General features: G+C 35.5%; 1 protein-coding gene across 1 annotated transcript in view; it reads left to right on the top strand.

Annotated features, from left to right (window-relative positions):
* DMXL2 (Dmx like 2) overlaps positions 1-13,378 on the top strand; it is a 155,991-nt gene that overhangs the window by 63,334 nt on the left and 79,279 nt on the right. The window contains 5 exon segments of the mRNA XM_032343728.1: positions 2,771-2,945; positions 6,925-7,164; positions 7,660-7,931; positions 8,961-9,657; positions 10,007-10,128. Coding sequence (XP_032199619.1) covers positions 2,771-2,945; positions 6,925-7,164; positions 7,660-7,931; positions 8,961-9,657; positions 10,007-10,128 — 1,506 coding nt within the window.

Here is a 13,378-nt window from a genome sequence, read left to right as displayed (position 1 = left end):
CCTGGGTGGCTCAGTGGATTAATCCTCTGCCTGTGGCTCAGGTCATGATCTCAGGGCCCAGGATCGAGTGCCCAGGATCTGCTCAGTGGAGAGCCTGCTTCCCCCTCTCTCTGCCTACTTGTGATATCTCTCTCTCTGTCAAATAAATAAGATAAAATCTTTTAAAAAAATGTTATACTTTTGTTTCATGAGGATTAAATCTTACATATGTGTTCTAATTAAAAATGACTGTTTTGATTAAGAATTAGACATAAGTCGACTTTTATATAATTGCTTATAATTTCCATAGTTTACTATTTCAAAGGCAAATTAATTTTTCCAATTTTTTAATGCAATATATATGAAATAAATGTGCTTCCTATGAAATTAGATTATTTATAATCCAAACTGTTGTGTCCGTTATGGTAATAAAATGAGATAAACACATTTTTTTTTTTTAGAGAGTTTTATTTATTTGACAGAGAGAGATCACAAGTAGGCAGAGAGGCAGGCAGAGAGAGGGGGGGGGGGAAGCAGGCTCCCCGCTGAGCAGAGAGCCTGATGCCGGGCTTGATCCCAGGACCCTGAGATCATGACCTGAGCCGAAGGCAGAGGCTTAACCCACTGAGCCACCAGGCGCCCTGAGATAAACACATTTTTAAAAGTTATCAGAAATTTATTTTTAATTTTTTATAGTTTTTTTAAAAAAATATTTATTTGAGAAAGAGAATGAGAGAGAGAGCATGAGAGGGGAGAGGGTCAGAGGGAGAAGCAGACTCCCCGCTGACCAGGGAGCCCAATGCAGGACTTGATCATGACTTGAGCTGAAGGCAGTCGCTTAACCAACTGAGCCACCCAGGCACCTGTAAATTATCAGAAATTTATTGAAGTAAACCTAGATTGCTAATTTTCTTAATTCTTCATGTGTGACTTCTTGCTACAGAAAGAATATGTGCTTATTCTAACATTAGATTAGAAAAAATGTGGAATTCAGAATCCAGCTATTCGAGTTATGTGTGTCTGTGTATTTTTTCTTTGTTTATAAGATTGAGATCATATTATGCAGTAATGTTTTATAACTTGCCTTTTATACTTAATGTGTTATAAACATCTCTCTACATCACTAATTATGTTTTTACACTATTCTTTTACATTAACATTTTTATGGATGCATAGCCAAAATATTTTGCTGTTCCAGCAAGCAGAAATATTTTTTGGGTTGTGTAGGCTGAAGATGTACTCCTTAAAAGTTTTATATGAAGTAGGCTTACTTTGCTGCTGTCTGTGATTGGGCATCATTTATTTATACTTTAAATTTAAAGTATAAACGAAATTAAAAGCAGAGGGCAGAATAGTTAAAATTATATTTTAATATTTATTGAAATTTAGTGAGACAAAGTACTTAATTTACTACATGTTTACAGTCATTTTTATATACTTATGTGGCATTTTATCTTCAAATTACATATAAGCTTTTGGAAACTAGGTGTTTTGAGACATCTTTGTATCCTCCATGGTACCTGTTATATTGCTTTTCAGGTGTAAAACTGAAATACCAATTGCTATGTAAAATAAAAGCAGAAGTTGTAAGTAAACATATATAATTAGTGATTTGACAAATTTTTGCTACCTTTTTAGTAGTGTTATTAATTAATAATGTTAAAATTGTTTTTAATAGAAAAAGCCTAATTGTCTGATTTATAAGCTGCCTTGGTTTTTCCCATCCTTTTGTCTGAAACGCCTAACTGTAAGGTCTATGTAATTCTTTATATACTTACACATTTTGTTCTTCAGAAAAAACAATCAGCCAGTATTACAGCAACCTTGCCAAAATAATTTAAAGTAATGATAAATGTTAAAGATCAAATGAAAATAATTTCACAGACATTGTGGTGTATCAGGTCTGTACTATATCCATCTTAACCCTATTAAGGAAATAAGCAACTCCGTAGCAGGGAGACTGGAGGTAGAGGACATGCCGCTGTAGATCTGACACTGTTTTCCATATGAAAGGAGGTGAGGGAATTGAAAGGAAAGACCAGATGTATTACTTTAATACAGAAAGAACTGAGAGGCTGCCACATTTTATTTAGCTGACTGTGAAAAACAAAGAAATAGAATGGGAAATTATTGTAAAGCATGGCATTGGGGGTGGTTAAGCGACAGAGTAAGGAAGTGCTGTGAGTTGGGGTTATGGTGTAGAGATACTTTCTTTTTAAAATAGTTCAGATCATTGGGTATGTTAGTGGAGAATTTTTATCCTACGGAAGTGCCTCAATTTAAATAAATCCCATAGGTCGGCACTTTCATGGCTCCTCTCACCTATGTAGATTCCTCTTATTCTGTACTTTTGTACTCTATTTTTCTTCTTTATAACAGAGATAATATATTATTTAGCTGTAACTGTTTAGTTGTTAGTGAGAATTTTGGGGAGAAATACTCTTCTTCCTGGTAGGAAGATTCAGGCTTTTTTTTTTTTTTGAAACTGTTATGACTAGTAAATTTCATCTCAGGGGTGGGCTATCCTGCAAAAACCCAGACTTTGGACTCCTAATCTTAATAGAAGTTTCTACAGATATAGATGAGCAACTACTTCTGCCTTGAACTATAAAATTTGCAGAAACTATGGAGAATATAATCAGAATTCTTCAGTTGAAGTTAAGGTAGTTCCTTTAAAAATGTTGAGTTTTTGCAGAGAAGAAAATTATAAAATCCTTAATAAACAGAAATACTTGGATTAGCATTTATTAGACTTTCAGAGTTGGATTTAGCTATTATTTTTCTGGTTTAGACAATACACCATTTGAAAAATTTAAGAAAAGGACAGAGGAGGTCTTCTGTTCTTGTGACTCACACCGAATTAATGCCTGACCAGACGGCAACGCATGAAGTTCAGAGACACATTTCCCACCATGCCAATGCGCTGTGTCATTTCCACATTGCAGCCAGCATCAATCCTGCCACAGGTAAGGGACAGTAAAGTTTTAGTTCCTATACCTACTCTGAAATAAGATAAATAAATAGAAAATTGGGACTACTCATAGAACCTGTTTTTCATTTTATGTTAATATTCCAAGTTGCCTTTAAAAATACTTCTTAATTCAAATAGGAAAATAATATATAAAGTACCATTTCTTAAATTGAGATTGTGTGATTCTCAGGAGACAACTGCAAATAAGTGTTTCTGAGCAACTCTGTTTTGTCTAGTATATAGAGCAAGGTTCTAAGTAAATTGGGGCTTTAGTTGAACATGGGAACACAAGTGGTGGCAGCCTAGTTAGATTGATGTCCCTCCCTTTTATATTTTCACCATTAATGTTTCTTCTCAACTTTTCTTAATGACCATCTAATATATTTTTTCATAGTTTTCCTTGTATTTCAGCATATCTTATTTTCTAATCCCGTAGATCTATTTATTTATTTGAGAGAGGCAGAGAGAGAAGGGGAAGAGGGAGAGAATCTCAGGCAGATTCCCTGTTGAGCAGGGCGCCCAACCTGGGGCTCATTCTCACAACTCATATGAGATCCTGACCTAGCTGAGCCACCCAGGCTCCCCGCCAAATAGACTTTCTTATCCTACACTTAGGGAAAGGTATTTTTATCTTCTAACACTGATACTTTGTTTTTTGCTCCTTTCCTCCTGTGAGGTTGAGAAGAAGTATTTTGAAGGCAATTGTGTTGGCAAAAGCATATTTGAAAGCTTCTATTTAAGGACATTGTTTTCTTCTGTACACGAAAAACATGAAAAGGCACATAGATAATTTCATATTACATTGCTGATATAACTATATTTGTGTAAAGTTGCAGTCATATTTATTGAAATGGAAGTCACTATATCGCTTCAGAATGCAGAGGAGTTTATTTTGAAATGTTTGTTTATATAGAGGTGATATTCAATAATAGAATTCCAAACAAGTGATCTTTAGGACATTTGCCCCATTGTCACAGTGGCTCTAGATATGGGCTTCCCAGTATGGGAGCCACTAGCTACATGTAGCTCTTTGAGCATATGAATGTGGCTAGCCCATATTGAATTAGACTGTAAGGTACACACTGGAGTTCTAAGACTTAGTACAGTAAAAGAATGTAAGATCTCTCATTAACCATTTTATTTAATATTGATTACATGTTGAAATGATGATATCTTATGTATATTAGGTTGAAATAAAATATTACAATTAAGTTCACTTGTTTCTTTTTTTTTTTATACCTTTTATAATATAGCTACTAGAATGAATATTGCCTATGTGCCTTGCATTTGTGTTTTGCATTATTTCAATTGGACAGTGCTTTGCTACCTGGTTAAATTACATTACTAATGTAATGTTAGTACATTAACTTACTTAGTTCATGTACTAATTCCGTTTGTTCTAAGATTGTCTTTATAATATTAACTTGTTTTCAAAATGTTAGTGGTTTCAGATTTTTGTAAATTTTTAACTTCTTTAAAAGAACCTTATCATGAGTTATTGACTATAATGAAGATCTAGCTTCAAGTGGAGTGTAATTAGTGATCGTATGCAGTAAATTCAACACTTCTTAGAAAGGTTGACTTTTTTTTTTTTTTAAAGATTTTATTTATTTATTTGACAGACAGAGATCACAAGCAGGCAGACAGGCAGGCAGAGAGAGGGAGAGGAGGAAGCAGGCTCCCTGCAGAGCAGAGAGCCCGATGCGGGACTCGATCCCAGGACCCTGAGATCATGACCTGAGCCGAAGGCAGCGGCTCAACCCACTGAGCCACCCAGGCACCCCAGAAAGGTTGACTTTTTAATGGTGTACGCTATGCTAATCAAATGGAATAGGATCACAGGATTGTCCTCTGTGGATAGGTTTTCTGTCACATATTTGAGTCTAAGTACTGGATATGTTCTTGTAGCCAGCCAGCCTTATCTTTCAACATCTTTATTAAATAACCTTCATCTTTTAGCCAGTATTATCTATTTTTACTTTAACCTACTACATACTATTTTAAAAATCATTTCATAAAAGTATTTGTACTATATATAAATACATAGTTTGACCAAATTGATTGCTAAATGCAAATAATTTTGTATTGTAGGACTCTTCTTCTTCTTCAGCTTTTTTTCAGGAAACTTTTTGAGTTTACATTAAAGCTGAAAGCAAAGATTAACAAATACCCATATAAACCTTTACCCAAATTCACCAGTTGTTATTATCTTGTCCTGCCTGCTTTTATTCTCCCCTTCTGCCCATTTGTGTATGTCTGCTTCCTCTTCCCTTATTTTTGGCTGTGTCATTTGCAAGTAAAGTTGTCACCAACATTATCCTTCATCTCCTAAATATTTTATGACATTATCCAAATAGTTCAAGTGTGTCTTATAATAAAATAGGAGGTTTCCTTCATTACTACAATACTGTTACTGTATTTAAGGAACATGGATAAGATTATATTTAATATATAGTTGATATTAAAATATAGACTCTATTTTATTCATTTGATTGTCATTTCTTTTAAACTCCTCGTCTACGATAGTTCCTCTCAGTTGTCAAAAAAAAGGTCTCTCAAAGAACTTCTCTGTTATCTTTTAGAGCATCTTGCTGTCTGAATATTTGTTCACGATAAGGTTTAGGAGAAACATTTTTAGCAAGAATAGAGGATGTATTGTTTTATAGTATTACTAATTTATAAATTCATTTTATATGTTTTGTTTCATTTTTATCAGAAACCCAGGACTGTCATCCAGGAATTAGAAAAAAAGATAAACTTGGAACTTTATTTAACAGAACACTACCAAAAATATCCTGTGCATTTTATCTTTAGACTTTCATATCTTGCAGAGGACAGTGGTTTTTTGTTTTGCTTTCATTTTTGCTTTTTGCTTTCTGTTGAATGGATTATTTGTAATATTAATTGGGATTAAGGAGATTGATGTTTTTAGCTTCACTGTTTTACATGAACTAGTCTATTTTGTGAATCACAGTTAACCCAACCAGAGGAAGCCTGCTAATATACTTTAGAAGTTTGCTTGTCTTCCCATGTTCTTCTTTGGCATTATTTTCTCCCAGCTTTTTAGTTTCAAACATTTTAGAAAGGTTGAAACAATACTAAGGTGAACATTCATGTCTTCTACTTTGAATAAAAACTGTTGACATTTTGCCACAGTTGCTTTATTCTCTCTGTATATACCTGTGTTTGTTGGGGGTGGGCATGTGTGAGTACAATTCTTTCTTAATCTTTTGAAGTAAGTTACGTATAGCATGGCACGTCAGGTTTACATACTTCAGACAGTGTCTCCTAAGAGTAAGGAAATTTTCTCACATGATCACAATATTGGTATTATATTTAAGAAAATTAGTAGTTATTTCATAATCTCTAATATCCAGTTCTTATTTAAACTTAAATTTCTCCAATTATCTAAAATTCTTTTTTTGAACTTTTTAAAAAATATTTTATTTATTTATTTGACAGAGAGAGAGATAGAGATCACAAGAAGGCAGAGAGGCAGGGAGAGAGAGAGGGGGGAAGCAGGCTCCCTGCTGAACAGAGAGCCTGATGTGGGGCTCAATCCCAGGACCCTGAGATCATGACCTGAGCCGAAGGCAGAGGCTTTAACCCACTGAGCCACCCAGGTGCCCCTATCTAAAATTCTTTTATAGCTGCTTTTCTGTTTTCTTTTTCTGTTCCCCCATCCCCAAACCAGGATTTAATAAAGGTTCACGCATTTGGTATATTTGTTTTTTAAATTAGTAATTAATTCCATTAGTAATTTAAGTCATGTGCCATTAATTCTTAATATTTACTTTTACCATTAAATTCAGTTAAAGTTTTTACAAATCCTGCTGGAGTTATGTTGACCTTTTCTGTGTAAGTATAGAGTTAGTCTTTATAAAGACGAACTTATAAGTGCTTTATAAGCACTGGGTAATCTTTTTAAAGACACAAGAAATTCATATTGAAATCTTAACTTTTTTTCCCCACAGATATTCCAAATGTCTTGGTTGGCACTGTATTTAACATTGATGATGGAAATGGGGGTTTTGTGGTTCATTGGTTAAACAACAAAGAGTTTCATTTTACATCATCTACTGAAATATTTATGCAGCAATTACGAAAACTTTCTGAGAAGCAGATAGATCATGAAAGTGATGAAGGAGAGAGAGAAGATGAGGAGCGTTCACAGGAGGAAAAAGAGAGGGGTTTACATATGAAACTAGATCATGGTTAGTATTGCATGTTCAGATTTTTTCTTTTTGGCAAGTCAGCAGCTTCTTGTGATACCACTTTTAGTTTATAATCCTTCCTTCCTGCTCTTCTTTTTTACTTTTCCAGTCACTTACTGACCATCTACTGTGGTCTGTCTACCATCTAGCTCTATATGCTTTTGTTACATGTATTGCTTTGAGTAATATACTACTTTGGAAGCCCTGTCCTTTTGGGGAGATCACTAGTTTTGCTAGTGATAATGATAATGTGAATGAAATTCTGATTTCTTTAAAAGTAAGAAAGAATAGTAATTTTCAGTTCAGACCAGAAAATGATATTCTTTTTTTGTTTTTTCTCATTCCCTCTCTGCCCCGACCATAAATTGGAAAAGGGATTTATAGTTTCTTAAGATAGTATGCTGTTGATAGTCTAGTATGTGATTGCATTTTTATGATATTATTAGTATGTATTGATAAATTAGTGTGTACTGATAAATTTATTTTCTGATTCAGAATTATCCCTGGATAGAGAATCTGAGGCAGGCACAGGATCGTCAGAACATGAAGATGGAGAAAGAGAGGGAAGTCCCAGAACCTTTTCACGACCTAGTGTACCAATGCCACTACCTACAGTTCTGCTTGATCGGAAGATTGAAATGCTGCTAACTGAATGGAATAAGAATCCTGATATGCTTTTTACTATACACCCTGTAGATGGTACCTTTCTAGTGTGGCATGTAAAGTATTTGGATGAATATAATCCTGGAATATTTAGACAAGTCCAGGTATATTTTACTGATGAAGCGGTTGCTATATTTCTTAAAAAAAAAAAAAAAGATGCTATTCAGATTTACCATGTTTTCAGAAATATTCAAAAGATTCTGTTTTTGAGAAGCAACTGAGAAGAGAATACTTCTTCTTGTTACCAAAGGGGGATGTATGACCACAGATTTTATAAACCTGGTTAATTCAAAGTAAAATGAATTTGGCTTTGAAATGTGGTACTGGGTATTTGAATATATATGTACATTGGCTTTTTTCCTGGAATTCACATTATTTTGAATAATCTTAAAACTACCCTAAAAATGTGACTCAGGTCTGTCCCCCTGGTTTTATTAACTAAGTCTAACTGTTAACTTTTTGAACTTTTTTTTTTTAAGATTTTATTTATTTATTTGACAGAGAAAGATCACAAGTAGGCAGAGAGGCAGGCAGAGAGAGAGAATGGAGGAAGCGGGCTCCCTGCAGGCAGAGAGTCTGACGCAGGCTCCATCCCAGGACCCTGAGATCATGACCTGAGCCAAAGGCAGAGGCTTAACCCACTGAGCCACCCAGGCACCCCTAAAGATTTTATTTGACAGACAGAGATCACAAGTAGGCAGAGAAGCAGGCAGAGAGAGAGGAGGAAACAGGCTCCCTGTTGAACAGAGAGCCTGATGCAGAGAGCTCGATGGGGAGCTCGATCCCAGGACCCTGGGATCATGACCTGAGCTGAAGGCAGAGGCTTTAACACACTGAGCCACCCAGGCGCTCCTTGAACTTTATTTTTATTGAGATTTGTGGTGTGGTCATTTAGTTATACAATAAGGCACTTGAAACTTTTCTTTTTTTCAGGCTTCTTTTGGGCAGCAAATAGAGATAAGATATTATCTTATAGAGATAAGATATTTTCCTCTATTTAGAGGAAAAGAATTAGACCAGAAAGAAGTTGAAAAGGATAACTTTTCTAGGATGTTTTGAAAATGGAAGTGTTTTTGGAAGACTTTCTGAGAGGAGGAAAACTACTTACATTGAATTCATATCGTGTTTTTCAGGTTTCTTTTTCTTCTCGGATTCCTGTTGCATTTCCCTCTGGTGATGCGAGTTCTCTTAGTAAAAATATCATGATGTATGCCTGCATAAATGCTACGAAAGATTCTCCTCACACTCTGTTACACCAAGAGATGATGGCTGTAGGCAGTCCTCATGGATCACAATCGTACTCCAGATCACACACTACAAATATGAACATTTTAGCTCCTACAGTAATGATGGTCTCCAAACACATAGATGGTTCTTTAAATCAGTGGGCAGTCACTTTTGCAGATAAGTCTGCCTTTACCACGGTTCTGACTGTATCTCACAAATTTAGATACTGTGGTCATCGATTTCACCTCAATGACTTGGCATGTCATTCAGTTTTACCATTGTTACTGACATCCTCTCATCATAATGCTCTGTTGACTCCTGAATTAGACTGTCAGTGGGACTCAGACAATAAAGTAAGTAGATTGATGGATCCTGTAAGACATACAAAAGGTTCCTCAAAACAACCTCTTAGAAATGCAGCGACACGTACATTTCATGACCCGAATGCAATATATAGTGAGCTTATTCTGTGGCGTGTAGACCCAATAGGACCTTTGTCCTACACTGGAGGAGTATCAGAATTGGCTCGAATTAACTCTTTACATACATCAGCCTTCTCTAATGTTGCTTGGCTTCCGACTCTTATTCCCAGCTATTGTCTTGGTAAGTGTTCATTTTAATTCTGAAATTAATAAAACCTTTTAAACTGTTTTTAAATACACAAAATGTTTTATATTTGCCATTATTAGGAGGATTTTTAGCAAGTATTGAGAATGTAGACATTAGACTTATGTTTAGAATTTCTAGAAATTTGTTTTTAATTTTTCCCCCCTCTCATGACATATTTTCCATTGATTTCTTTCATTAATAATTTTATATCCATTAATTTTATGTGTATTTATGATTCTGGACCATGGTTGTGTCTAAAAAGAAAAGTGTGTATAGGCTTCTCATCCTTCAGCCAACAATAAAAATAAACTATCTTTATAATGCAAGGCCTTTACTCTCTCAGGCACATACTGCAATTCTGCAAGTGCTTGCTTTGTTGCTTCTGATGGCAAAAATTTGAGACTCTATCAAGCTGTGGTGGATGCAAGGAAATTATTGGATGAATTATCAGATCCTGAATCTTCGGTGAGTATTTCCTGATCTTTATTAAAATATCTAGTCTGATAAGGAATTCTCTTTTTACTTTGTCTGGAACTTTTAGTTGGTGCTTAGGGAGTGAGTACATGTTCTGGGCTCTGTATGACAAATTTGCTGTTTCTTAGTGTTTCCAGGTACATGAATCAATATCACACACCAGTATATTTTACATTTAAAGAAGTAAATATGCCTTTTTATCGAGAAATATCCTGATTTCTGCTGGACATTTTTCACTTTTTAGTTTGGTTCTGTTAATCTTTCTTTGCTCTAAGGCAGCTTTACCAAGCCCTTTGTGTAGGTTGGAAAATTTGAGCTTTTCTGAGCTTTGTTGACCCTTAAAAAAAAAATCCTGTGGTTAGAATATGTTATCAGTGGGTGGCAGTATCTATTCTGGTGGTTCTGTAACTGAACTGGAAGTCAACTTATATTAGTTACTATTCAGATTTGAATAGTGGATTTTACCTTTACCTCTGAATACATACATGCCTTTTTATAAAGTACTTGTTCTAACAAAGATGTTTCCAGTATTGAAAACCAAAGATATTTTTGAATATCTACTATGTGTCCTTCAGAGTGAAGGGGATACAGAGTATAAGTTTCAGTGTGTGTCTTTAAGGAGCTTTAGATTTAGTTGAGAGAAATTATTAATAAAAGCTTTAACAACGGTTTCACGCAGAAGCAGTGTCTGAGGGTGGTATGTAACTAATTGTCAGACAGATGGCCCCAGAAGTATGCCATAATCCATAGGAGAGAGAGATCGTAGGAGGATAGGCCTAGAAGTCTTCAGTAAGGACAATATTTAGGTTTGTTTCTGATGGATGGATAGGGTTTAGAAAGATCCTTTCTCTTTGCTGGAGTGAGAGAATGGCCTCAAAGTGTGGATACAGGAAAGTGCACATATAAGTAAGGCTTGCTCCAGGAATGGTGGTACAGCCGCTTGGCCTGGAGCCAGAGACTTGGCATAGAGGAAGTAGCATCTTAGAATCATGGACTTGGAAGGTACTTTATAGGTCATTTAGTCTAAACCAGCCATGTGATGCTTCATTCCCCTCTACCACATTTCTGCCAGTCTGTCCCCTGGCCTCAGAGGGGCGAGCCTCTGCTCGCAGCTCGCTTTTGAATGACCCTCACTGCTATACCGAAAATAAATTTGTATTCCTTAAATTCTGCTTGTTAGCCCTGGTTCCATTTAGGAAAAGTCTAATATTCCTTACATGTGAGATCACTTCAGATATTTGAAGATGACTGTCTTAATAACCTATGAAACTTTTTTCCTCAGGCCAAACCTCTCCCTCCCTCAATAAACTAATTCTGTTTTATATTTGGCTCTGGTTACTCTTCTTAGCAGTTTTCAGCTTGTTTATACTCTGGGCATTGTAGGACCACTAGAATACAGCAGTATTATGGCCCCTCTCATTAGATTCTATTGTGTTTTTGGTAATCCTGCTGATTCTTTGTTTGTAGTTGGTTCATACTGAGCTGACTCTCATTTAAATATCCCCATTTAAATATCTGCCTGTAAGCCATTCCGTATTTGTGCATTTGAGTTGTGGCCCAAATGAGTGCCTATTTTCATTATTACATTTCATCTTGCTAGGTTTAGTCTTTCAGTTTCTTTTTGATTCCAGAGTCTGTTGTTTGCGTTATTGCCTTATGACTTATATCACCAGTCTGTTTGATGAATGTTGTTTCCACATCTTTGTCTGAGTCAATTATAAAAGTGTTAAACAGGATAGGACTGAAAAAAGAGCCTAGCATTGTACATTTGAGATTTTTTTCCATTTTTATTGTCGGAAATATTTCTTCAGCTTGCCTCTAGGATTTCTGTGAGGCAGCTTGTCATGCGTTTTGCTGAAATAAAATACACCCTGTCTGCCAAATATCGTGTAGTCAAAAAGGAAGTTAAATGATTGTTTTACTGTGTAGTAGGTTAAATGTACCTACCCTGACGTCTGTTATTGACTAAAAACCTTGTACTGAATAGACATCACGGTCTTTAGTTTGCATTATATTGTTTTCCTTTTTGAAAATTGAAACATTTAACTATTGCTAGTATTTTGGGTGTGACATTTCCTATGATTTCTCCAAGAACATCTTCTAAAGTTCATTGAACTCATTTGCAAAATTCCCACTAACCAGGCATTACTTTTCCAGAAAATTTAAATTTATATAGAGCAGTTAGATACATTCTTGGAATTTCTTTTTTTTAAATGAATTTAATTTTATTTTTTTCGTGTATTCCAAAATTCATTGTTTATGCACCACACCCAGTGCTCCACGCAATACGTACCCTCCTTAATACCCATCACCAGGTTCCCCCAACCCCACATCCTCCCACAAAACACTCAGTTTGTTTCTCAGAGTCCACCGTCTCTCATGGTTTGTCACCCCCTCCAATTTCTCCCAGCTCACTTCTCTTCTCCATCTCCCAACATTCTCTGTTTTGTTGCTTCTGCTCCACAAGTAAGTGAAACCATGATAATTGACTCTTTCTGCTTGACTTATTTCACTCAGCATAATCTCTTCCAGTCCCGTCCATGTTGATACAAAAGTTGGGTATTCATCCTTTCTGATGGAGGCATAATACTCCATTGTATATATGGACCATATCTTCTTTATCCATTCATCCGTTGAAGGGCATCTTGGTTCTTTCCACAGTTTGGTGACTATGGCCACTGCTGCTCTGTACATTGGGGTGCAGATGGCCCTTCTTTTTACTACATCAGTATCTTTGCAGTAAATAGCCAGTAGTGCAATTGCAGGGTCTATTTTTAATTTCTTAAGGAATCTCTACAGTGTTTTCCAAAGTGGCTGCACTGACTTGCATTCCCACCAACAGTGTAAGAGGGTTCCCCTTTCTCCACATCCTCTCCAATACTTGTTGTTTACTGTCCTGTTGATTTTGGCCTTTCTAACTGGTTTAAGGTGGTATCTCAATGTGGTTTTGCATTGAGATACTACATTCTTGGAATTTCTTAATTTATCCTGTCTTCTACTCTTCCCTTTACCAATGTACATTTTTTCTTAGCCCTATTCTCATTAATTTTTTATTTTTTAGTGTTAAAAAATACATATTCTTTCTAGAAAATTTGTGGGTTTTTTTTGTTTTTTTGCAAGCTAAATTCTTTTTTTAAATTTAATTTCTTTCTTTTTTTCTTTTTCTTTTTTTTTTTTTTAAAGATCAGGAGTGCATGTGCATGTTGGGAGAGGGGCAGAAAGGGAAAGAGAGAATCTTAAT

This window comes from Mustela erminea, chromosome 5 (genome assembly GCF_009829155.1).
Source record: "Mustela erminea isolate mMusErm1 chromosome 5, mMusErm1.Pri, whole genome shotgun sequence".
In the NCBI taxonomy this organism is placed as follows: Eukaryota; Metazoa; Chordata; class Mammalia; order Carnivora; family Mustelidae; genus Mustela; species Mustela erminea.
Note: the sequence above shows the minus strand (reverse complement) of the source record. Positions and strands in the feature narration are given on the sequence as shown.